Source organism: Panthera tigris, chromosome F2 (assembly GCF_018350195.1).
Source record: "Panthera tigris isolate Pti1 chromosome F2, P.tigris_Pti1_mat1.1, whole genome shotgun sequence".
In the NCBI taxonomy this organism is placed as follows: domain Eukaryota; kingdom Metazoa; phylum Chordata; class Mammalia; order Carnivora; family Felidae; genus Panthera; species Panthera tigris.
This window is the reverse complement of record NC_056676.1, coordinates 42,987,673-43,015,078: the sequence shown is the minus strand read 5'-3', so window position 1 is coordinate 43,015,078 and position 27,406 is coordinate 42,987,673. Positions and strand designations below refer to the sequence as shown.

General features: G+C 37.8%; 1 protein-coding gene and 1 pseudogene across 3 annotated transcripts in view; both read right to left on the bottom strand.

The window, feature by feature from the left end:
• Positions 1-27,406, bottom strand: part of CPQ (carboxypeptidase Q) — a 447,986-nt gene that overhangs the window by 218,027 nt on the left and 202,553 nt on the right. For all 3 annotated transcript variants that reach the window (XM_042972841.1, XM_042972842.1, XM_042972843.1), the window contains exon 4: positions 18,710-18,917. In XM_042972841.1, the coding sequence (XP_042828775.1) occupies positions 18,710-18,917 (208 nt within the window). The remainder of the gene's footprint in view (positions 1-18,709; positions 18,918-27,406) is intronic.
• On the bottom strand, positions 26,618-26,713 carry LOC122235179 (annotated as a pseudogene).

The following is a 27,406-nucleotide window of genomic DNA, read 5'->3' as shown; positions in this document are numbered from 1 at the left end:
CCCAATAGTTCATTTTTGCTTTTAATTCCCTTGCCTTTGGAGATATGTCAAGTAAGAAATTGCTGTGGCTGAGGTCAGAGAGGTTTTTTCCTGCTTTCTCCTCTAGGGTTTTGAGGTTTTCTGCCTCACATTCAGGTCCTTTAACCATTTTGAGTTTATTTTTGTGAATGGTGTAAGAAAGTGGTCTACTTTCATTCTTCTGCATGTTGCTGTCCAGCTCTCCCAGCACCATTTGTTAAAGAGACTGTCTTTTTTTCCATTGGATATTCTTTCCTGCTTTGTTAAAGATTAGTTGGCCATACTTTTGTGGGTCCAATTCTGCAGTCTCTATTCTATTCCATTGGTCTATGTGTCTGTTTTTGTGCCAATACCATGCTGTCTTGATGATTACAGCTTTGTAGTAGAGGCTAAAGTCTGGGATTGTGATGCCTCCCACTTTGGTCTTCTTCTTCAATATTACTTTGGCTATTCGAGGTCTTTTGTGGTTCCATACAAATTTTAGGATTGCTCGTTCTAGCTTTGAGAAGAATGCTGGTGCAATTTTGATTGGGATTGCACTGAATGTATAGATAACTTTGGGTAGTATTGACATTTTAACAATATTTGTTCTTCCAATCCATGAGCACAGAATGTTTTTCCATTTCTTTATATCTTCTTCAATTTTCTTCATCAGCTGTCTATAGTTTTCAGCATACAGATCTTTTAGATAAGTATTTTATTGATAAGTGAGCATACCACTTCACTACTTCCAATGCATCGGGAAGTTTCTCTACCTCTACGATCAAAGAAGAGAAGGCTGGCAGTAGTTCTATGGACTTGTTAGGAGAAAATGCAGTCCAATGCACTCTGTCCTTTATAAAAGCCATATACAAAGACGGCCCCAGAAACACAATGTTGTTGCTTACAGCTATTGCCCTATATTGGTTCTTTCTTGTCCTGTCTTACACCTTCCCAGCCCAAGTTTTTAGGTCCACAATTGCCGCAGCAACCAGCTGTGAACAGGTGTAACCCAACAGCATTTTGCCTCAGATACATCTGGCATTTCTCACTTTCTGCCCAGGGCTTTCAGTGCCTGCTTCCTGGGAAAGTGACAGGTACTCACTCAGCTGTTTTGAGCCACGCACAAACCTAGAGAGGCAAGGGACTTACCACCTCATAATGCAAAACTTGACCAATAGGAATCAGGAACTAATGGGTAAATTCTCTCCTTTTTTATTATCTGGTAGACAGATCTACCTGGCTTCTCAGAGAGTCACACTGGGAGTGAATCCCAGTTGCTTACAGTGGTGAGTAGCTCAATAACAAACTCTTGGATTAGCTTTCCCTTGTTTGCTGTTTCCAGTCTCCCACATCTGTTCCTTGGAATATTTTCTCAAAAATAAACTACTCACATGTAATTTTTGTCTCAGGCTCTGCTTTTGAAGGGGAACCTAAACTAAGACACAACCACTGAAAAATTCTCTACTGTGTCAGGTTACACATTGGATTCCTAACAATGAAAATTAATTTAAAATATTCTTCAAGGCCAAATATATCATGATCATATAGAAGATTACCCCTTCTCATGAATGGCTCATGAGAAGACTTGCAGCCATGCATTACATATTGGGTTCCCAGAAATCAGACTGCACCAGAGTTTGGCATGCACAGTTGTATGCCTTTGGGGTGAACCCTAAGAAAGGGAGGGCAAGTATGCAAGAAGGAATAGAAAGAGAAGTCAAGTTGTAATGCAGTCCAACAATGGCCTCAGCTAACCCCACTGGCAGCTCTGAACTAAAATGGCTTATCAGAGTTGTCACATATTGGACTGCAATAACTGGGCTGTTATACCCCCCTATGAATCAGTCATTGGACGTGGACCACACCAGGACAGGGTGTGACCTTGTATGAGTGGCTCTCTGCCAGTGAAACAATCCCTGAAGGAGAGGACAATGGAGGCCATCTGCTGAGTGCATTTCCAGAACCTGGGCCAATGAGTCCTTCCCCAGAAGGAACCACTGAAGAGATGGGAGGAGAAACTCAGCTCAGTAAAGAGAAAATCAGGAGATACACAGAGGCTATTTCCAAATGTGCAATGAGCTCTCACCTGGAAGAATTAATGAGATTTGTCTTCCATGGCTGAATCTAGGAACAACTGGGGAATATCTACATATAGGTAGGAATATTTTTGCCTCAGAAGTAATATCTTTTATATAGGGAATGCTATCTGAAGGACTGGGGTGTGTCAGTAAAGACTTCACGCAGGTGTAAAGCAAAGTCTGAATATACAGCAAATCCAAGAGAGAATATTAAATTCCCTTCCAACCTTGAGATTCGATGATTCCAAGAGTCACAGTAATGCTCATAACACAAAATTGTCACTTATGCATCATTCATAGGCAGAACTATCAGCCCTTAGGCACAAAAAAATAAATATGAAAGTTCTATTTGCCATAGCTTCATGAGGAAATAAAAGTTGCTAAAGCAATAGGAATACTGACTAGTGACTACAGACATTTCCCAACTTCCAAACACCCAACTCACCAATAAACTTTATCTATCTATCTATCTATCTATCTATCTATCTATCTATCTATCTATCTATCTTCTTACATACCTATCTAGGTATCTGTCTATGTAGCCACCTATATCTCCTCCACTATCCTGCAGCAAAATGAAACACTCCAGCTGTACCCATACCCACCTTTGGGCAACAAACCAGAATTTCTCCTGTGACCAGACATCAGGACACAGCTACCCCAAGGTAGCTCAAAATCAACATATCTAAAACTAAACTCAGCTTTTCTTTGCCTATATCCCACTTCAACCCATATTCCTTGTATATTCCTTTACTTTGTTAATGGTGGCACCATTAACTCAGACATCCCAAGAAAAAAATGCCGGAGTTCATGAGTTTTAGAGCCAAACATATTTGATTATGAAACTGACTTTTCCTGTTTAGTTATTATATGGACATGAGCAAGTTACATAAACCTCTCTGAGCCTCATCTTTTTCAATTATATCATTGGGATAATAACTATATCATCAGGTTTTTTTGAAACAAGAGGTTCTGTTAGCAAGGAAAAGTACATGGAACTTTAAAAGGAAAAAAGATAGGGTCACCAAAGACAACATTATCTTTTTTTTTTTTTTTTTGCTAAGAATTGGCCCAAAGTCCCTAGTCTCTTCATCCATCACCCTGTGTCCCTCACACTGACTTTCTCTTATCATCATACATTATTCTAGTATATCTAACACTGCAAGATAAACTCTCATTTTCAATCTCATGTCCATGTAGAAATGCATTCCAAATTCCAACCTACTTTTTGTACAACTGCTGTAAATTTGTGATTGTTCAAACTTGAAAAAAACATAACAAAAAGTCACATTTTAACTCATCATGTAGCTGTACCTACAGCTGCTAATACTCTCTCCAGACCCCATACAGAAGATCAAAGATACATGCTTGATCAAAACTCCCCCATAACTTCACATCAGTGTTCTACCAGCCAGCAGGATCCTTTCTTTTTCCACTACAGCACCCTAATTTTGCCCACAACCTTTAATTGACTAGAATATACAAAGTCTTGATCCTAAGTTTCCTTAACACAGATGCCTCCTGGTCATCTCATTTATAATTCTCTATATTCTTATTATCAAATCCAATATGCACTGTTTCACTTTTGAAGTTCTCACCACCCATAGTGGAGCATTTATTAATATGCTGGAGCACTGCCATAACTCTATTCATTAAAGGAAGGATTTGGCCACTGGATGACTGGATGGCTACTCTTTTATAGACTATCATCCTTCTTACTCCCTCCACATCCCCCTTCAAATCCCTCACTCCCAAGAGGCTTGAGTTTCTTTCATACCATTGATTTTTTAAAGAACGAAGTATTGTGAGTTTTAATAGCAGTGTTATGATTAAGTAGCAGTGCATCATCCCACAGTTCACAATCACCCTGATCATCTTTTGCTAATTCATCATTCGAATGGCTGGGTATTCTTCTCAAGTACCATTAATAATTCTGCATGTTATGCCTCCATAGTAGAAAGAGTCTACTTTTGCCTTTTCTTCTTTAGGGGACAAATAATTGTCCTCAGAATCTTTAAGTGTGGTAGCTATCTTCCACTGAATAACAATTCCGTGCCAAAGCTTTCATGAACAACATCTCACTGAATCCTCAAACAACTCAGTGAGGCAAAATACAAACCTCATTTTTCAGAAGGTAAATCCGAAGCTCAGAGATCCTGAACTGGGCAGGGCAACAAGACGATGACTCGGCCTCAACCTGCTCAGTCTGTGTGTTTCTGCTCAGGACTCCAGTTCTTAATAGTGGGAGTTGGCAGTTTACCAAAGCACAAGTGCTAGAGAGGGGCTGTTCCCAAAGGAAGGGATCCTGGGCAGACAAAAACACCTTTCTCAAGTTCTGGTTCCTTCACTAGAGGCTCCTTACCTTTTCCTTGCTTCTCTGCCCTAAATATAAAAATAACGGAATTCAAAGTAACTCCAGATTTTAAAAGAATGATCAATCATCTCCAGAAGGAGAGTCACACCTATTCTGCTACAGAACAGTGCACAGATTAAAAGGGAACTTCTAATCACTCAAAATGGGACAATTTTTTTTAAGATTCTCCCTTTCTGTGGTTTCAATAGTTTCCTAAAAACAAAACAAAACAAATGAAAAAAAAAGCCAGTCTAGCTCCCTAGAGCTAGTACAAGAACAACTATGTAAATGGAAATCATTCAAGGTAACTGAGAGGTTATGCAACGGACAGTGTCACTGTCACAGCCCACACATTTCCAACCTCATGGGTAGATAAAGAAGAGCACAGAGCTTGAACTCACAGGTTTACTCTACCCACCACCCACTTTTGTTATCCAGTGGGCACGAACAATTTGCCCGACTCTCTAAACTTCTAGTTCCCTAGCGTACGATGAGGAAAACAAAAGAACCTCATTCATAGAGTTGTTTGGGGGGATTAAATGACAAACTGGACAGCAAAATCCCTGACACGTGGTAAACATGGGCCAATAGATATGATTATTGTTTTGACAGCTCATTTCTATTGGGAACTAATCAAAGTTCCTAGTTCTTATTGTTCAAAATAAATGGTTTTTCAAAAATTACTTAATCTGCTGCTTTTCTCACTACTCAGGTTAATATACTTGTCTTTTTGAACACTAAAGTAGGTTATTGGCACTCTGAAAGTAGAATCTCTCTATTCCATATAGTCCTTAAAGTCTTATAACAAAAAGCAATGACAAAGTGTAATACGGCTATTAATATCTAGATAGTGTAGAATGTGGTAGAATGCTGGTAAAAAAAAAAAACATCTGTAAATCAGAAGATGGGGATTCTATACATTCCCTTCTCTGTTAGAAATCATATCAAGGGTGTTTCATAGACTCAAAACCCAGAAAAATGTTAACTTTCTAGACCAGTTTAATCATTTTATTTTAATCATTAGCTTCCATTGGTAGAGAAGGCAAAACTTTTCTTTTGATCATTAATTTATTCACGTATTCATTCATTTTTTTCTTGAAATTGGAGAGCATTTTGGAGGTGCCTGGGGGGCTCAGTTAGTTAAGTGTCCAACTTTTGATTTCAGCCCAGGTCATAACCTCATGGTTCTTATGGTTTGTAGGATTGAGCCTGGCGTTGGGCTCTTCACCGACAGCATGGAGCATGGACCCTGCTTGGTATTCTCTCTCTCTCCCTCTCTTTATGCCCCTCCCCTGCTCTCTCTTGCTCTCTCTCTCAAAATAAATAAACATTTTAAAGAATAGAAAAGCATTTTTGAGTGGCTACTATATACATGGCAATGAGGTATAGATTAGCAACAAAAGAGAAGTATAAAAAAAGACCAGTGGAAGTTCCTAAAGAGAGAAACCATGCATATGGCTGAGGTGATCAGGAAAGGCTTCTTAGGGAAGATGGCATTTGAGCTTGCCCTTGAACAATGTCGGCATGCAACTAGAGCTCAGTAAATATTTATTAGATGAATTAATGTTATTGAATCATTCAATTAAACAGTGAACAGATGAATAAAGAGTAGGCCAGATTTCAACAGGTAGATACAGAAAAGGGCATCAGTATGGAGAAGGCAAAGAAATAGTGAAGCGACACAAAACATATAGAACAGAGAATCTTCTGTGCTTATAGCACATAGATTACCTGTGGGAAAAGGCATGACCCTTAAAATATCTTGTAGACATAAGGCTTTAAGTGCCAGGTTTAAAGAGTGTTGGCTATTGTGTTAGCATAAGTGGAGAGACACTGCCTGTTTTAAGTAGAAGGTTGAGAGACGCATACTTCTGCTTTGAGGCATACTTAAGGAATATTGGTTGGGTGGTGGAATTCCAGACATATGGAGAGGAGAAAGACCGGAATAGAATATTAAGATGGTATCTCTGTCATCTACAATGTCCCCTGAAGGCTGAAGAAGGAACAAGGTCCGGGTCTCTGATTGGCACTGAGTCTTGTGCGCTCATCTCCAGGACTACTTCTTAGAGGCTTATTATAAAAATACACAAGTGGTAGTTTATAGTATAAACTCAAAGGGCTTCTGATATAAACACTGAGGAAAAATGGGAGAAAGGCCTACTTAAATGTGGTCAGAATAAATTTGGAATGAAATATTGTAATTTTGCAAAGAGATGAGGCATGACTAAGGAAGAATATGCATTAACTGGCCATAATTGCTGCTAAAAATTCACATGACATTAAATTAAGTTAGTTTAACCTTAAATTAAGAGTCAAGAATGTGCACAGAATAATAACGTTCTCCATCCAATCATTCATGTTTAATTTAACTAACAGCATAACTATGACGGCACATTCGGCACATGGCCGCACAGTGTTCTTAGAATGTTCCAAAGGCAGTTCTTTTGGCAGGGAGAGAAACCATGTTAACCTCTTCCTAAGCTTCATGGGGATCATTATTTAAAAATACTCCATTTTAGCAAAGCCCATAAACAGTTCAAAGGACAACTTCAAAATCCCCTGGCCACATATTTATTTAGATGTAACATCATTTTTACTGAAAGATTCATGTACAATCAAAAAATCTAATAACAGGTTAAGCAAATTACCGAATATCTGTCAGAATAACTTACAGATACTAAAATTTCTATTCCAAGGGATAGTTTGCCTGATGTGAAACAAAAATCAGATCTGACACTATCTATAAAATATAACTATATAAAAATATTACAGGGAAGGAAAATACAGGGAAGGAAACGCAGCAAGATGTCAACAGCAATTGTCTGAGTTAATGTGTTTCTGAGTAAGAATTCTTTTTATTTTTCTCTTTTTCAAATAAGTAGGTATTAATTTTATATTAAAATCCAACGTAAACAATAAACCAGGAGCTGCTACTAACTCTAGAAAACAGTGGAGTTGGAACTGAGAGATTTCTGCAACACAAATATAAAGGTTTGGTTTATGGGCCTGTCACAGTGGGTAACTCATGGGTAGCACTCAATAAATAGTCAATGAATGAGATATGGCATAGAATAACAAGTCAATTTGGGCAATTCTCTTTTTTAAAAATTCAGTTGGTTAACAGGATGCCAAACAAAACACATAATTGGTTATAAAATGTTAATTTCTACCTGATTGTTGCAGCAGAACTGTGGAGTGAAAAATCCTGGGGAAAATCCAGGTGTTCTTCATTAGCTATTTCTTGGCCCTACTTTTAAGCTTAAAGTTTTCAAAACACAGACCCAGACAGTTCAGTGAAGTAACAACACAGGGAGGTGGCTATTTTGGATAACCTGGACTCCCCTTTCACTAAGGATTTATACAGTACATTTTTTGTTTTAATTTTGAAGTAAATATTTCAATGTTTTGATTGCTTTCCTATCTTCTTAAATCACCCAATTGGAACTTAATTTCTCACAGATTCATCACTCTTAGGAACATTAGTTGCTACATTATCAGATAATAGAGTAAGTTCTTAGTGAGACCCTCACACCCCAAATGCTATGATTTTTGAGTTGTGAGTCTTTGTCTTATCTTTTATTTGCAATTCCTAAATGTACCTTGCTGTGGCACACTTTTATACTTTTTTAGATGCGTTTTTTTTTCTTTGCCCAGACACGTCCCAATAAATTCCTTGACCATCTGTTAAACTCCTGCTTATCTGTCTTGTGTTCTTTGATTACTGTATTAGTTCACTCCAAAACCTAGTGGCTTAAAATAATAAATATTTATCACCTCACAGAGTTTTGTGGGTGTTCAGAATTTGAAGGAGAGAAGCTGGGTGGCTCATGTTTAAGGCTGTGTTTTACAGCATCCTTAAAGCATTTTTTTCTATGCTATTTTAAACTGCAGGGCTCGAGGCAGTGACTACAGCAAGTTATAGAGGAATCAAACTTTGAATCTTAACTCCCGCTTATTAGATGTGTGTCTCAGCATGAATAATTGACTTTGAATCTCAGCTTCTTCATCTTTAAAGTGGAAACTGTGGGGGAGCCTGGGTGGTTCAGTCGGTTAAGTGTCCAACTCTTGATTTGGGCTCAGGTCGTGATCTCACAGTTTCATGAGTTTGAGCCCCACATTGGGCTCTGTGCTGGCAGCGTGGAGCCTGCTTGAATTCTCTCTCTCCCTCTCTCTCTGCCCCTCCCCAACTTGTGCTATTCCTCTCTCTCTCTCTCCATCTAAATAAATAAACAAATAAACATTAAAAAGAAATTTCAAGTGGAAACTGTAACATCAGCCCTGTTGTCAGAATTAAATGAGATAATATAGGTGAGAGCACACAGCCAACTGTAAAATACTGTACAGTACGTTTGTACTGAGCCAGCCAGGACGCAACGCTGCAGGCCCTGAGTCAATCCTGTAGATTCTGATTTCCAGAATTCACTGCCTACTTTACTTAGCCACCACGCAAGCGTCCCTTTATTGTCTCTCCTCTTTGCTCAGAATATTTCCCAAATTTGTAACACAAGTTCTACACAGAATACGTATTCAACAAGCATTTGTTGCTGTTGATTATAATGTGGACAGTTATGCTGGTTTTCTTTCCATTTAGGGTAAAACACAAAACTCTTTAGATAGCAGTACCTCACAACCTAGAATAGAAAAAGACGAAGAAGTCCAGGATGATGAGTCGTCAAAGAGTACAGGTTCCAGGATAGAATAAACTTGTGTTTACTCCTAGCTCTGCCACACAGGATAACAGCATTGCTTACTTGACAAGGTCATGGTGAAGACTAAAGGATAAAATGCATGAGAAGCATCACATGGTAAGCACTCCATAAATGTGGATTACTATTCACCTTGTGATTATTATTAAATGGCTCCATCACTAATAAAAGAAAGGTGCTCAAACCCATGAAAGATGGCATCCTCCTACTTGCAAGTACCATTTTGGCCACTAGGATGACTTATTGAGTCCAGGAAAGAACACTCTCCAAGGTTTGCCTTGTCTACCTGGGTGGCTATCTATCTAAAACAGCCCGTCTGGCTTGAGCTATTTCCATTTGCTGTCTTTATGAGCCCAGAGGCATACACAGCTCTGAGCACATTTCAGAAATTTGAAAAATAAACAATGAAATGCCTCATGCTTGCCACACATGTATTTTTCCTTCCATGATTTAGGTTGGCTGGTTCTACGCCATAAAAAGTTTATAATAAGTAAGAAAAAAAATAAAAAGAATGAAATTTGCCAGCTTCAAACTCTTTAACCCCACCCCCTAAAACTTTCCAACTCAAGGTTAAGATGTGAACAAATGTTCCACCCAATATGTTCATGAAAGATTTAATAATTACTTTGCTTATGAAAGTTTAAACAGCTGCTTAAGTTAGTAAAAAGGCTCCCACCCAGGCAAAATAACTTGCTGTACCCATTAAGAAGGTTTTACAAATCATCAGACTACGTATTCGGATGAAAGGCAAAATTGCATTTGCTACACAGCATCTAACTAGTCAATTCTGTAGGGCATGATTTTGTTCACCAGGTCAGTCAGGTTTTGTTTATTCCTTCAACAAGGGTCTTGACAGCATCAATGTTAAAGCTGTTTCCAAAGGGACTGCTGAGCTTTTCGATAATTTATGTTAAAAAACATATACATGAAATAGGCCATGTGTTTTCCTTTAGGTTCTTTTACAGCATAACCCCATGAACACAGGGTTCATTATCAGATGGATTTGGAAATTAAAGGGAGTCACATCACATTCCTTAAAAAAAAAGAAAAGAAAAGAAAAACGCTACTCTTTGGGCTTATATTCATACTACTCCTCTTCTGGAGCATTCCCCATCCCAGCACCCCAGCACCTTTAGCTTGGTTAACTCCTCGTGGTAAACTACTTGTGTTGTAGGAATAAGTTGGACCTCTCCAGAAAGGCTTCCTTGACCAGGATGTTCACCACTGCAATGAGCCTTCACTGTACCATGTAGCTGCCATATTATAGCACTTATCTCCTTCTATAGTGGTTACCTGTTCACCGGCTTGTCTCTTCCGCCCCAAGTGCTGTGAGGGCAATGTGATACAGCCAGCACACAGCAGGAGCTCGATAAATTCTTGTAGAATTAATGAATGAATTCCCCTTAGTCACCCAAACTGCACATTTCCTTCTTTGTCTCTTCTATATCCAAACTTTAACAATCTCTGCCAATTTTATTTCCTAAGTATTCCCTGAATCCTTCTCCTCTTTCTCAACACTATGTCAACTGGCTCAGTTCCAGTCCTATTATCTTCTGCCTGAATTTCAGTATTTGCCCCTGCTAATGTATACAGTGGCCAGAGGGTACTAAAAGGCAAAGCTACTGCTAAAACCCTTCAGTGACTTCCTACTGCCAACAGGACAAAGCCATAGCCTTGCACATGACATGCCAGGGCTGTGCTCTGTCCCTCCAATTTGCCCTTCCTATTTCTCAATCCCTTGCTTTTGCATAAGCTTTCCCCTCTCCAGGGAAGGCCAGGATTTATTGAGGGTCAGAGAGGCAAAACAACCGGTCAAGAAAATAGAAGAGGTAGGATTTGAATTCTACTGGCCATGTTTCTAACTACAGTGCTATACTGCCCACCCCACGCTCCTGCTACAACCCTCATGTCTGACGCATACCAGATACTCAATAAATTTGTGTTGTATTAATGAACAAATAGTTTTTTAAAGTGAATATTAAAAAACACCAAAACATAAGCTCCCCAAGAGATCTTATGCCCCTATCCTACTGTTTCTCAAAAAGTTTAGGGAATATTACAAAACTACCTCTTAAAAATTCCCAGAGTACACTAGCATAGTAAAGGTTTAAGAAGTGCCACACAAAAAAAGTTTATTTAACTTTTTTTTTAATAGAAGAGTTGCTAACTGTATTTGAAAACAGAATATTAAACAAACAAAACACCTACCAACACTGTCAAATAATAAAAGGGCCCCATACACTGTGTACTATTAGTCTGATGATAATCTCCAAGTATTTTCTTTTTTAATAATGGAATTTTAGGGCTGGAAATGACCTTTGAGTTTTTCCAGATGAAGTTCCTCATTCTATAGCTGAAGGACTGAGTGGGCCGAGGTCACTCAGCTTATTTGTGGCAGAAATAAAACCAGAACAAAGGCCTGGCAACACTCACGTAGTGTTCCTTCCATTACTCCACACCAATGATTCTCAATCTGGGGTGACTTCTGTCCTAGACATTTGGTAATGTCTGAAGACATTTTGACAGTCATGGTTATAGGGTGTGGGGGAGAGGCCAGGGATGCTGCTAAATATTCTACAACGCACAGGGCAGACCCCCACAACAAAGAATTATTTGGCCCAAAATGTCAATAGTGTAGATGTTGAGAAATCCTACTCCCCTACACATACACACAAAGAAAAAGTGAGCTCTCCAGCTAACAAACTAGAGCTTTCATCTCAATGTTTCCCACTAGCCTCCATAGTGCTGCATTATATTTGAAATAATACTTTATAGGAAAACTGAAATTGTTCTTTGAATCCATGAAAATAACTACTGTAGGAAAAAGGTATGTATAAAAAAAAACAATTTCACTCATCAAGGCTTTATCAAAATGGGTTTAGATATCATCAGCCAAAAAAAAAAATCTGAAACATTTTTCTTTTCCACATAATTCCCTCAGAAGACTTCTGGAATATATTAACATTTTTAAAATATTGCATTTACTAGGAAAAACCTCAAAATAAGGTCTAGGAAATCACTGAGGAGCAAAAGAAGTAGGCCAGCCTCCAGAGTCAACACAGGGCAATCTGTTATCACGGGAGTCTCTCCTACAGGTGCACTAAATCCTCATTTCCAGTAACATGCCCTCTTATCAGGTCAGTTTGAGAACAACTCTCCTCCTGTGTTTGCTTGTTTGTTTGAGTGAGATACCCTGGAAGCATCACAAAGTAAGGATGGGAAAGGACTATTTGGGCTGATATCAGAGGAGGGTCCCCCCTACACTGGGCACTACACAGAGGATGCCCACAGGGAAGCCCCTGCTTTACAAGAAAGCAACTTGCTCTCAAGAGTACAGTTTCCTCACTGGGTAAATGTACTATGGTTATGTAAAATGTTGTTATTGGGGAAGGTGGTCAAAGGGTACACCTGGGCTCTCAGCACTATTTTTGCAACTGCTTGTGAGTCTAAAATTACTACAAAATAAAAAGTTGTTGGGGCCACCCGGGTGGCTCAGTTGGCTGAGTGTCCAAGTCTGGATTTCGGCTCAGGTCATGATCTCACAATTCGTGAGTTCAAGAAGCCCCATGTTGGGGCTTAAGATCCTCTCTCTCCCTCTCTCTTTGCCCCTCCTTCATTCATTCTCTCTCTCTCTCTCTCTCTCTCTCTCTCTCTCTCTCAAAATAAATAAATAAACTTAAAGAATGTTTTTTAAAAAGTTGTTAATTTTTTAAATGACGTGCCTGGTAGTAGACCTATGTTGGCTTTGTCTGTGGTCCTCTGTTAAAACAGAAACACCTTATTACCTGATTGGGGGGAGTAAAGGGATATGAACAGGGGCACAGGGGAACAGGGTGTCATAAAGAGTCATTAAGATGACAGAAGTGATTTCATCCATCAGATCCTGTTCCAAAGTGACAAGGAGCTAAAGAGGGATGAGACTCAAGCAAGACTTGCCTGAGAGATGATGCACAGAAGAACAGACATATCACTTGGTGGTTTTCCCAGGTGACAACCTTCATGAGAGTTCTCAGAAAACTCTGAGACAACTAGGGATGAGATTTATGAGAGCTCTTTGTATATAGGAAAGAGATGTCAGGAGAAAAGGCATGAAAGGAAGACAAAATCTCTCCTGTGTAATGACTCAGTAGGGACGGCACTGCCTGTGCAGATTCTATCCAGTTGAGGTAGGGCCAGGCACAATGGGATATCCTTAGGGCCGAAAGAAATGGGAGTCAGGAAATCTGGAGTCACATTCCAGGTGTGCTCCTGTCACACATTTGTTGTGTCCACTGGGACAAGTCACTCTGGGATTTGATCTTTTCATCTGAAAATCAGGGATTGGTATTAGATGCTAAGACCCCTACCTCTCCGTCTCTGTTTCTGTCCAAGACTACTTTAAGCGTTAGGATAACCTCTATTGATTTAATACAAAAATAAAACTTATTCATGGATGGCAACAAGTTTTCTATGAATTTTCCAATGCAAATTAGTTCCTTAATGAATGGGAAATAGACATAATATTGCTAATTTAGCACCTGGAAGTATCAGCTCAGAAGTCAAAATGCTCTTGTTCTCACTCTCGCATCCTCCTTCTCAACTATGGGTGGGCCTCAAAGGTACCATGGTTTCCTAGGAATAAAGCTGTCTGAGAGAAAGGAGTTCAGAGACCTAAGGTCAGAGCTTCTAGAAGACTGTTTTCCGCCCATGAAATGCACCTCCTCAGTGTGTTCAAGGTCTGCTGAATTCTCCACAATATGCCCTAACCACAGAAGAGCAGTTTCTGAGGAGGTCGAAGTGCAGAGAGAATTCTAGGCTTGGAGGAGCCAAAACATGCCACTGTGGGTTGTTTAGGAAGACGGTAGAAGTAATGTGTATAATAGCCCTAGTCTGCCATTTTCATATATCGAAACCCAATAAACTATCTGTATTACTGGCGTTTTTAAAAGCCTGTGGTTGGTTAATTCAGTACAGGCTTATGGCCCTACTATGCAATAGGGTTTTGTAAAGTATTAATGTTTCATCAATCACATATGTGCTTTTCTAGAGCGGAAAGTCACCACACCTTGTCCATGGTTCTTGGGCCAGATCAGAAGGATTCTTTATGTGTTAATTGTTTTTCTTTCATTAAGGTGCTGTGAACAAAAAATGAGACTTAAAGGGCTGTGCTGGGTGTTCGCACTGAAGAGGCACTTCTTCAAGCCATCCAGGATGTCTGACCTCAAAGCAGAATAATGGCTGCAATAAACCCTCTCCTTTTTAGAGATAATTCCATGGCAACTAATTTGCTCAGCATGTGTCAGAGACACGTTAGTCAACCTAAACCAGCACCATCAACATTTATATCACTGTCGCCATTACAGCAATCCCCCCTCATCCATCGGGAACACATTCCAAGATTCCCAGTGGATGCCTGAAGCCACAGACAGCATCGAATCCTATATATACTATATTTTTTCCTATACATACATACCTATGACAAAGTTTAACTTATAAATTAGGCACAGTAGGGTATTAACAACAGTAATAAATAGAGCAATTATAATAATATATTGTAATAAATGTTATGTGAATGTCTCTGTGTCCCTCTCAAAATATCTTATTGTACTATATTCACTCTTCTTGTGATGATGTACAATAATAAAATGCCTACGTGATGGGATGAAGTAAGGAGAATGACGCAGGCATGTGATGTAGCCCTAGGCTACTCGTGACCTTCTGATCATCTGCTTCTGACCTCGGCTGACCAAAGGTACCTGAAACTGTGGCCAGTGAAACTGCAGATAAGGTGGGGCTACTGTACTGATAATTAAATCACTGGCACTGAGTGATTTTAGGAAAGTTTGCCAGAGTTTAGGAGAGCTAGACTCCTTCACCAGTCAATGAAAAAAATAGGTCTTAGTTGGCATTTGAGTCTCCATTATAAATTTCCTTCCCCTCCTTCATTCTCATTTTCTGCTCATTTATGAACAGGACTACATAATTTCCTCTTACCTATAACTGCCTTCCTTTTAACCTGCCCAAATTCTTCCCTCTTTGTCTCTTTTCCTTTGTCTTCTGCTCACCTCTGATTACTCATAACTGAGTATTTATCTTTATCATAACCTTTATCTTATAGGAACAAGAGAGGGGGCCTGACAGCAGGGAAACACCATGTGGAGATCAGTGTTGTAAGATAGCTCTGAGCTACACTGCAAAAATACAGAAATAGAGGAGATATTAGAAGAAAAAAATCATGGGGGGAAGAGCAAGGGCCTAAATTAGGACAATCATTACAGTAAAGGCAAGACGGACAGATTTTTTTTTAATATGCAGAAAGTAGACTTAAAAGGATGTGGTACCAGGCTATAGATAAAGAGGAGACAATGAAAAATACTGTGACGTTCTCTAAACGGGCTGACAGGTAAATATGGTTCCTTTCACAGAGATGAGAAACTAAGGCAAGTGATCAGGCATGAGGGAGTTGAGTTGTTCAGGTTTGGACACACAGAGCTGCATTTAGGAGTGATGTCCAATATGCCAATGGATAATCGGTGTTCTGAATGTGGCAGTAGAACTTCTAGATATTAAAGGATTAAGAAAATTCTCCAACCATTTTCTCCTTCATTTCCTCTTTTCATTTTACTGAAACAAAATATGTTTTCGAGAAGCTACTACATGCCAAGTCCTGAGATAGGCATTAGTGAAAAGCAAGGAAAAAAAAAAAAAAAGTAAACATTGTGTCTGCTCAGGGCATTTGCAAGCTCTGGCGGGAAGATGACACCGTAACAATGATATCATAACAGCACACAGTGCCGGGATGAGGTGAAGGTTACCAAAGGAAGCTTCTTGGAAGAGATAGCATTTATCAGGGATAGACTGTGCTTACTCAGGTTCCTTAACTCACTGATGCCTGGGGGGGAATGATACATGCTTGCTGCTTCCCTTCACAGCCTGGGCATCCCCTGCGGTTTTGGGCAGAGTATAAGGCAGATTCCCACCCCCACCCCCCCAAAACAGTCACATGGACTTCACTACACTCATCCACATTCCTTCCGTGGAAGTAATAGCGTAACTTCTTTATGGAAGAGCTTCTGTTAATCTTCTACCTTGTATATCTTGGTAACAGTGTACTTATAACCCACTTCTCTGGAATCTACCCACCTAAAGAGTCTATCGCACAGAATTAAGAGATGGAGGCAACTTGATGGCGACCAGATTGCTTCATATTCAGGCTGGCCCAGCAATTCCACTCCTAGGCATTTACCCAAGGAGAAATGAAGACACGCGTACACGGAAAGACTATATAAGAATAGTCACATAAGTTTTACTCATAATAGTCAAAAACTAGAAACCACCCAAATGTGCAACAACTGCTGAATGGATAAACAAATTGTGGTATATCCATGCAATTAAATATCACTCAGGAGCAATAGAAATGAATGGACAATTGGTAAAACAATGTGGATAATCTCAAAAGCAGTATGCTGACTGAAAGAAGCCACAGAGGAAAGACTACAGATTCTGTGATTCCACTCCTTGGAAATTCCAGAGAAGAAAAAACTATAGTTCTCAAAAGCAGATCGGTGGTTACCATGGGGCAGGAGGAGATGGACAGCAAAGGGGCACAAGGCAGTGTTTGGAGCGATGAAAATATTCTATATTATGATTATTGCAGTGGTTACATTACTGCATACATTTTTCAAAGCTCACTGAATTGTAACTTAAATTTGGTAAATTTATGTAATTTTACTTCCATAAAGCTGATTTAAAAAAAAAATCATGCCAGACTGAGGAGTAGCCAGACTGAGCATTCCCAGCTCGAAGATGCCCAGAAACTCTTCTACTTTAATGATTTAACTCAGACCTTGATACCTCCTGGCTGTTTCAGACTAAGGGTCCCCATAACTCACTCAACTTGCCACCCAGGCTAGGGGCCAGAGTAGCCTGCTCGCCCAGACAACTGATCACAGATAATCCTAAACCCCTCCTGCCCTGTACTGACAGCCTTAAAAATGGCAACACTTTTTCCAGTAGATCCTGGAACTACTGACTGGGGAAAACACCTGGTAAGGTTACACATTAAGGGGTCTGACTACTTAGTAGCTGGAATATAGACTCTGGATTCTTCTGTTGTTACCAGTTCCCTAAAGGGCAAGGGACTTGTTTGTTTGCTTTTTCAATGTTTGAAACTAGAGTTTCTCTACAGCTATTTGACTCCCTATGGTACCACCGAGATCTTGCTTTTCAATCATCCCTGTGGCTACAACCCCAAAGCTGATGCATGCCCGTGTCCTGGAAGTGATTTGGGAAGGAAGAAAAGGGTCCCAAACATAAAACCAACCTTTACTGCAGCAAAACCCTTAAGTCTGGGAGAGGTCCTGAGTTAAGGCATGTATGGAAGATTTGTTTCTCTATCACTATTCACTTTTTCCTTCATCCCATTGATCTCCTTAAGCAAAAATAAGTCTGAAATTCTGGAATCACTTCCTTTAAGTGCTACTTTAGAATTTCAGTAGCTATTAATAGAGGAAATTTATACCAGACACCTTATCAAAACTGGTTTTGTTTTGTTTTGTTTTTTCTTTTTGTACATTTGATGCCATATGAGGTAAACTTACATTCAATGAGTGCCATGTTGTGCCAAACACTGTGCTGGCTATTTGACGTGCTAGGCTAATCGAGTTCTCATGATAATCCTGGTAAGTTACCTATACCATTCTGTCTTTGAGGGGAAGTTCTCTAAGACTCACAGAATAAGTAACCTGCCAAACTTATTTAACCTTCAGCTAGCATAGAGTATGGATCTGCCTCTAGTACTATTTGATTTTCAAATGTTGCAAGGAAAAATAAATACTTTTGGAAATTACTGCGGTCTAAGACTTGGTTTAGAGGTGCCTGGGTGGCTCAGTCAGTTAAACGTCTGACTCTTGATTTTGGCTCACAGTTCCTGAGTTCAAGCCCCACATCGGGCTCTGCACTGACAGTATGGAGCCTACTTGGGATTCTCTCTCTCTCTCTCTCTCTCTCTCTCTCTACTCCTCCCCCACTCACGCTCTCTTTCTCTCTCAAAATAAACAAATAGACTTAAATTTTTTTTTAAATAAAATAAAATAAAACCTGGTTTAACATTTATAAGGTCCTAGGTTTCAGTCCTTTCCCAGCCACTTACTAGCTGTGTGGACATTAGGCACCTGAGCTACCTTCTACATTAGTTTCCTCACCTATAAAATGATGAAAATAAATCCAACTTTACTAAATTTTGAAAGAATCAAATAACATAATCCATACATACAATAGGCACAGTAACTATTAGCTATCGGTATGATCTCAAATACTAACCTGGCTCTAGTTGGAATAAACACAACACATATATACAAGTAGTGCCCTCAGCTATTCAGAGGCTGAGTTTCCACACCATGGATCCTATTCCACCCTTCAATATGTTGTAGAACTTTTGGTTGGAAAAAATATATACAAAGATCCTGCCACTAATGAGTTTATAAGGACCATCTCTGCAGATTCAGGTTCTCTCTTTCCCCAACCATCTCTAAAAACTGACACTTGACCATGAAACCCTACTCCAAGACAGCCCACCCATTTCCTTGACTCACCTGCTCTGGGTACTTGCTGCCAATGATCTCTGCTACAGTGTTGAAGGAATCAGCATCTGGATAGTTCTTTGCCCCCATCTTCAGCTGAATAACAATTCTGTTCCCACGAGAAGCCATTCTTGACATCATTTCTGCATCTTCCACTGTAATACAGGCTGTTGGGATTTTTGGCACACCATCTTGGTATTCCTGAATACCTGTGTGAGGACTTGAGAAAAAGAAGGCACCAGGTCATCTTAAAAGTAAAAACAGACCAAAAGTATTTTTTTAAGTGTCTGTATTTGACATTTGATTCTCACTGATTTCCATTTGCATATGAGAAATATGATGGGTGGGCAATATTGGATTATTTGCTTTTGAATATAATTTTTCCTTTTGGTAAAAAATAACTTAGAAACCTCAACTTTACAATCATCTCATTGAAAACATTACATGACATTTATTTTGATAATGTGATGATCCTTTAAAGTTGCAAGTTTCCTCAAATTCAAAAGAACATTAACAGTGCCTTCATTACCAAGAGGTGAGTGAATGCAAGTGTTCAAGGAGACCAAGAAAGCTCTCAAGTCCCTCAAGGCTGCAGACCAGAGGACCCACACATCTGGAGGAAAACTGCCCACACACATCCAGCTTTCTGGTCACTGACGGCTCTGGGCACGTTTTCTTCTCACTCATACACACAGAGACAGTAGGGCACCTTGCAAGAAAACTAGGACAATGGGACATGCTTGTGTGTCCATGAAGAAAAGTGCCGAATAAACCCTGCTCCCTGATGTTACTGCCACAAGAAAGAGACAACTATTACAATTTTGGCACTAAGAAAGAAATATTGCCCCTATGGTCAAGTTTTTCCTAATTTCCAGGTGCTTCTTAGATTACTAAAAACACTTGTAATTGATGTTTCTATTCATCTATTGTTGGTTCAACCTCTATACATGCTAATTGAGTTTATCAAACTCACTTTCTAAAATTGTTCTTTCAAACTGACCCTTTCCGCTCGTGAGGCACAACTCTAAACCCTCCCAAACCACAGCTCCCTCAGGACCAAGCAGGCACAGCTCCAAAGTGTGCACCACACCCTATCAGTGCATTCCCATCTTCTGGTAAAGCACAAGCGAACGGCCTCCCTTTTAAAAGTAATTTTTCTTTCCTTATTTCCATGTTTGTCTCAGGTTGTCTCAGATTTGCAGAAAAAGCCTTTCTCCTCCTCTCAGCCACAACACATTTCTCTCCTACAGAAGTGATTCCAACCTCCACATGCATAAGCACAATGTTCCAGTCTTATCACTGCTTTCTTGGTGTGACTGCATTGTTGTGACAATGTCAGATGACTATTTACTTCCTTAGAGAAAATGCATAGCAAAATGATTAAGAACAGAGATTTTGGAGCAAGACCATCCAGGTTCAAACCTGGGCTATGGCACTTATTGCTAATTGACCTTGAGCAAGTTATATATATTTGTTTCAGTGGCTTCATCTATAAATAAAAGTGATAATAATAATACATCCTTAATTCATAGAGTTATTTTGCAGATTCAGTGAATTTATACAAGTGAGTCAACTTGCCATGCATGAAACACAGCACTCAATAAATGCTAAATATTTATTTTGTTAACTTGTCTATTACATCATCCCTGTAGAGAGAGACTGTTTAATTTCAAATCCTTAGAACCATCTTAGCACTTCCTTTATGAACATTTCTTAAATGTTGACTGAAAATGTTAGTCTTCATCAAGAGAGGGACAAAGGACTTATAAACTCAAAAATTGTAATACAGAAATCCTGAATTGAATCCCTGCTCTGGAATATGCCTAATCTACCCTAACTCCTGGTTCAAGATGGCCTTTGGGGTCACATAACCTAGGCAAAATCCTGGCTCTACCATTTTCTACCCACACGACATGAAGCAACTTAGATGACCTCTCTGTTTCTGAGTTTTCACATCTGTAAAGTGGAGAATAATATTAGTATTGACTCCATAAGATTGCTATGAAGACAAAAGATATAGTATATGTAAAGAACTTAAAACAGTGTTTGGCACATCGTAATTATTTAGTAAACATTAGCTATTATTATTTCTTCAGTGTCAATTTTTCCCATTGAGTTGACAGTGACTAATGACCAAAGGTACTTGGAAACACGTAGGAAGACAATCTAAATATTTATTGTTTGGATTACCTTACATGATGTCTGGGATTCAACAAACTTTCCTGTTCTCAGACTTTCTTATTTAAGAAGTATAATACTTCACAACAGTCTTTTTTTTAAAGTTTTTATTTAAATTCCAGTTAGTTAACATACAGTGTAATATTGGTTTTAGGTATACAATACAGTGATTCAACACTTCCATACAACACCCAGTGCTCATCACAACAAGTACTTTCCTTAATCCCCATCACCTATTTAATCCCTCCCTCCACCTACCTCTTCCAGTAACCATCAAACCAAAGTTTGTTCTCTAGAGTTAAGAGTCTATTTCTTGGTTCCCCCCCCCCACTTCTCTCTCTCTCTCTCTCTCTCTCTCTCTCTCATCCTTGCTCATTTTTGTTTAAATTATATTTCTAAACAAATTTGTACCAGTAAGCTACAGGTAGGAGTTCTTAAAGTGGGGACAGTAAGTTAGGCATGTACCTAACATGACTCCACTGAAGAAAATAGCACTGAAAGGCATCTTCCAACTATGGTTCTGAATTCAAAATATAAAAGCTTTATAATTTGTTTCTGCAATTAAGAACGTCCCCCAGTGGTGCAGTATCCAGCACTGTAGTATAGCAGAAGTAGGCAGAATAAAGACTCAACACTTTTATTTGGAGTACTGTACCTTTGCCATCAACTGTTCTATAGGGAAATGATCAGCATTAAACAATACCTTTCTGTCTCCATTTATAACCCTGCTTGCAATTTAACAATAGCAAAGGGTATACTATAAAGGAAGCCATAAAAACTCAAAACAATTACATTTAAAAATTAATACCAATTCTTTATAAACTATTCCAAAAACTATAAGATAAGGGAACATTTTTCAACTTGTTCTACAAGGTCACTATTACTGATATCAAAACCAGATAAAGGTATCAGAAGAAAAGAAAACTACAGACCAACATCTTTTATAAATATAAATGCAAAAAAAAAAAAACACCCAAAACTATCCAACAAAATGCAAACAAACTGACACCAGCAACAAATGAAAATGATTATACATCATGGCCAAGAGAGATTTATCACAGAAATGCAAGGTTGGATTAACATCCAAAAATCAACGAATGTAACTTATCACATAATATAAAAGGACAACAACCACATGATCACCCCAACAGATCCTGAAAAAGCATTTGACAAAATCTAACACTCCTTCATGATTAAAAAAAAAAAAAAAAACAACTATAGTAGCAAGAGAGTGTGGTACTGGTATAAGGATAGGTAGATCAATAGAATAGAATTTAAAGTCCAAAAATAAACCTTTAAAAGAATGGTCAATTCATTTTCAACAAAGGTGCCAAGACAATTCAGTGGATATAGAAAAATATTTTCAGAGAAACAGTGCTGGGGCCAACCAAATAACCACATGTAAGAGAATAAAGTTGTATTCACGTATCACAACATAGACAAACACAGACCTAAATGTAGGAGCTAAAACTATAAAACTTCATGACCTTGGGTAAGTAATTGTTTCTTAGATACAATACCCAAATCACAAACAACAAAAGAAAAAAATAGATAAATTGAATTATCAGAATTGTAAACTCCTGGATTTCAAAAGACACCAGCAAAAAGAGAAAAGACAACATAAAGAATGGGAGAAAAACTTCGCAAATCATATACCTGATAAGGCACTTGTATCTAAAATATCTAAAGACCTCTTAAGATCTCAAAAATAAAATGGCTATCCAATTAAAAAATGGGTAGAATATGAATAGACATTCTTCAAGTAAAGTATACAAACAGATTATAAGCATGTAACAAGATGCTTAATATCATTAGATGGCAGGAAAATGCAAATTAGAACCACTATGAAAAAAACCACTATGAAAAGTCACTTCATACCCACTAGGATGGCTATGATCAAAAAGATAAAAACAAGTATTGGCAAGGATGTAGAAAAATTTGAATGCTTGTACATTGCTGATGGGAATGTAAAATGGTATAGCCACTTTGAAAAACAATTTGGCAGTCCCTTAAAAAGTGAAACATGTACTACTAGGTCTATATTCAAGAGAATTTATAATATATGTTCACACAAAGACTTGCACACAAACGTTCATAGCAGCATTATTAATAATAGTCAAAGGTAAAAAACAACTTTATGTCCATTAGCTCATGAACGGACAAATTGTATGTCCACACAATGGAATCTTATTCAGTAATAAAAAATTATGTTTTATACATGATACAACATGGATGAAACTTGAAAACATTATCTTAAGTGAAAGAAGTAAAAAAAGACCACATACTGTAAAATTCTACTTATATGAAGTGTCTAGAATAGGTAAATTGGTAGAGGTAAAAAGTAAAATTTAGGTTGCCTAGAGCTGGTCAGGAGAGAGGAAAATGGGCAGTGAATGCTAGTAGGTATGGGGTTTCCTTTTGGGATGATGACAATATTCTAAAATTGGATAGTGATAGATGATTGTATAACTTTGTGAATATAGCTTAACTGATTTAGCCAGCTTGCTGGCTATGGATCTTGTGACTTCACAGCCTCCATAATCATGTAAGCCAATTCCTCATAATAAAACTATATGTGTGTGTGTGTGTGTGTGTGTGTGTGTGTGTGTGTGTATCCTATTGGTTCTCTTTTTCTTAAAGAAGACTGACTAAAACAGCCACAATGAGTCAAATTTCTTTTTATTTGTGTCCAAATATATTCCCAACATTTGCAAGACCAAAATAAATGGTGCACTGCATATTTAAAAATTATAAATATTAATATTAAACCTTTCTTTTCAAAAATATACAGCTTCAAATCAAATAAATAAATCCAAAATTAAAGTTACTGGAAGAAGCCATTATAAAGGATTCTGGGAAGATAGTGAAGTAAACCTGCCCTGTAAGAAATGCTCAAGGGAGTCCTAGAGGATGAAAGGACACTGGACAGTAACTTGAAGCCATATAAAGAAATAAAGATCTCAATAAAGAGAAATAAATGGGCAATTATAAAAGCTATTTTTAATTGTAACAACGGTTTGTAGCTTCATTTTTGTGTTTCCTAAATGATTTAAGAGACCAATACATTTAAAATAATCATTAGTTTATGTTTTGGGACACATAACATATTAAGATGTAATTTTGTGATATCAATGACCAAAAAGCATGGGGGTAGAGCTGAAAAGGAGCAGAGTTTTTAGATGTTATCGAAGTTAAGCTGGCATAAATTCAAATTAGAGTACTATAACTTTAGGATATTCAATGTAATCCCCATGGTAACCACAAAGAAATAGCTCTAGAATATAAACAAAAGCAAATGAAAAAGAAATGTAAATATTCCACTACAAAAAATCAGCTAAACACACAAAAAAAAGACAGTAATGCAGCAAATGAGGGACAAAAAAAGAGCTGAAAGGCATAAAGGGAGCAAATAGCAAAATGAAAGAAATAAGACCCTGCTTAGCAATAATTACTTTAAATGTAAATAGATTAAAATCTCTAATCAAAAGACAGAGATTGGCAAATGGATTTTTTAATGATCCAACTATATGCAATCTAAAAGAGACTCACTTTACAGCTAAAGGCAGAAATATTTTGAAAATGAAAGGATGAAAAAAGATATTCCATGCAAATATTAACTAAAAAACAATAGGGGTGGCTATACTGATACCAGACAAAATGGACTTTAAATCAAAAAGTTTATAAGAGACAAAGAAGAACATTATATATATTAATAAAAGTGTCAATACAGCAAGAAGATATTCACAATTATAAACATTTATGTACCTAATGATAGACCATCAATATATATGAACCAAAACTGACAGAATTGAATGTAGAAATAGATTGTTCTAGAACAACAATTTGACACTTCAATATTCAATTCTCAATAGTGGATAGAGAAACCTGTGGCACATACCTGTTCTTAAACATTCTTCTCTTGGATAGTCCCTCAGCATGTACTCTCAGACTCTAGGGCTATAAAAGCAGGTCCTAAGGGAGATGGAGTTACAGAGATCCGGTCGCCTTGTACCCACCTAAAACACACTTCTGTCCACGAGTCCCCTTAATAAACCATTTCTAATCAAGCTGGACTTCTTTATTTTTTTCTTCACTTTTATGTCTCCTTCAGCCTTTAGAAGTCATTTCGTATATACCTCCTTTTCACAGAACAGCCAGACAGAAGATAAGTAAGGAAACAGAGGACTTAACACAATAAACCCACTAGATCTCACAGACCACTCTATCCAACAACAGCATACACAGTCTTCTCAAGGACATGGAATAGTTTCCAGGATAGACCACCTTAGGCCACAAACTGTGTCTCTACAGATTTAAAAAGATATGTATTGGGGCACCTGGGTGGCGCAGTTAAGTGTCTGACTCTTGGTTTCAGCTGAGTTCCAGCCCCGCATCAGGCGCTCTGCTGTCAGCACAGACCCCGCTTTGGATCCTGTGTCCAGCCCCCCTCTCTGCCCCTCCTCTGCTTGTGCTCTCTCTGTCTGTCTCAAAATAAATAAATAAACTTTAAAATAATAATAAAATAGATCAATAAAAAGATATGTTTCATGCAAAGTATCTTCCCTGGTCACAACAGAATGAAGTTAGATAAAGAAGGTAAATGAAAAGTCACAAATTTGTGGAAATTAAACTGCACACTCCTAACCAGCCAATGGATCAAAGAAGAAATCATGAGGGAAATTATAAAATATTTAGAAACGAATGAAAACAAAACCACAACATACCAAAACATACAGAATGCAGCAAAGCACTGCTAAGAGAAGTTTATAGCAATAAATGCTTACATTAAAAAACAGGAAAGATCTCAAATCAATCAAACTTTACAACTTAAGTAACTAGAAATAGAAAAAGAAGAACAAACTAAACTCAAAGCTAGTGAAAGAAAGGAAACAAAGATTAGAGCAGAGATAAATGAAACAGAGAATAGAAAAGCAGCAGAGAAAATCAATGAAGCCAAAAGTGGTCCTTGGAAAAGATCAACAAAATTGAAAAACCTTTAGCTAGATGGACTAAAAAATAGAGAGAGAACAGTCACATTACTCAACTCAGCAATAAAACTGGGGACATTCCTTACTGATTCCACAGAAATAAAGGATATAAGAGAGTATATGAAAAATTATATGCTAACAAACTGGAAAACCTAAATGAAATGGCCAAATTTCTAGGAACATGAAACCTATCAACTCTAAATCATAAAAAAATAGAAAATCTGAATACATCTTTAACTAGTAAGGAAACTGAATCAGTAATTAAAAATCTCCTAACAAGGAAAAGCCCTGGACATGATGGACTTTATACTCAATGGTGAAAAACTGAAAGATTTTCCTCTAAAATCAGGAACAAGGCAAGGATGCTAACTTTTGCAAATTCTATTCAACACAGTACTGAAAGTTCTTGTCAGAGAAATCATGCAAGAAAAAGAAGGCATCTAAATTAGAAAAGGAAAAATAAAATTACATGTGTTCACAGATGATGTGATCTATATGTAGAAAACAGTAAAGATTCCACACAAAAACCTGTTAGGACTAATAAGTGATTTCACCAAAGTAACAAGATACAAAGCCAACACATAAAAATCAGATGCATTTCTATACATGAACAACAAACAGTCTGAAAAGGAAATTACAAAAACAATTCCATTTACAATAATATCAAAAGACTAAAATACTTAGGAATTAACTTAACCAAGAAGGTGAATGACTTATACAATGAAAACTACAAAACACTGCTGAAAGCAATTAAAGAAAATACAAATAAACAAAAACAAATACATGTTCATGGATTAGAAGACTTATATTGTTACTACACTTGATCTTAGCCAAAAGGCCGAGAAGCGATAGAAGATTTATACTGTTAAGATGTCAATACTCCCCAAAGCACTCAACAGCTTCAATGCAATCCTTATCAAAATACCAAATATGTGCTTTGCAGAAATAGAAAAACCCATCCTGAAATCTATATGGCACCTCAATAGATCCTTAATAGCCAAAGTAATCTTGAAAGAGAAGAACAAATCTGGAAGACTCACACTTCCTAATTCCAAAACTTACTACAAAGCTACCACAAGCAAAATAGTGTTACACTTGCATAAACACAGACATATAGACCAATGGTATAGAATAGAGAGCCCAGAAACAAACCCTCAAATATATGGGGTTTTGACAGGTGCAAAGACCTTTCAATGGGGCAGACTTTTCAACAAATGGTGCTGGGAAAACTGGATATCCACATGCAAAAGAATGAAGTAGGACTCTTATTTAACATCATACAGAAAAATTAACTCAAAATGGATCAAAGATTTAAATAAAAGATCTAGAACTATAAAACTCCTAGAAGAAAAATATAGGGCAAAAGCTTCATGACATTAGATTTGGCGTTGATTTCTTGGAAATGACATCAAAGGTAAAGGCAACAAAATAGACAAATTAGATTTCATGAATATTAGAAAATTTTGTGCATCAAAAGGCAATATCAACAGGTAAAAAGGCAATATACACAATGGGAGAAAATGCTTGCAAATCATAGCCCTGA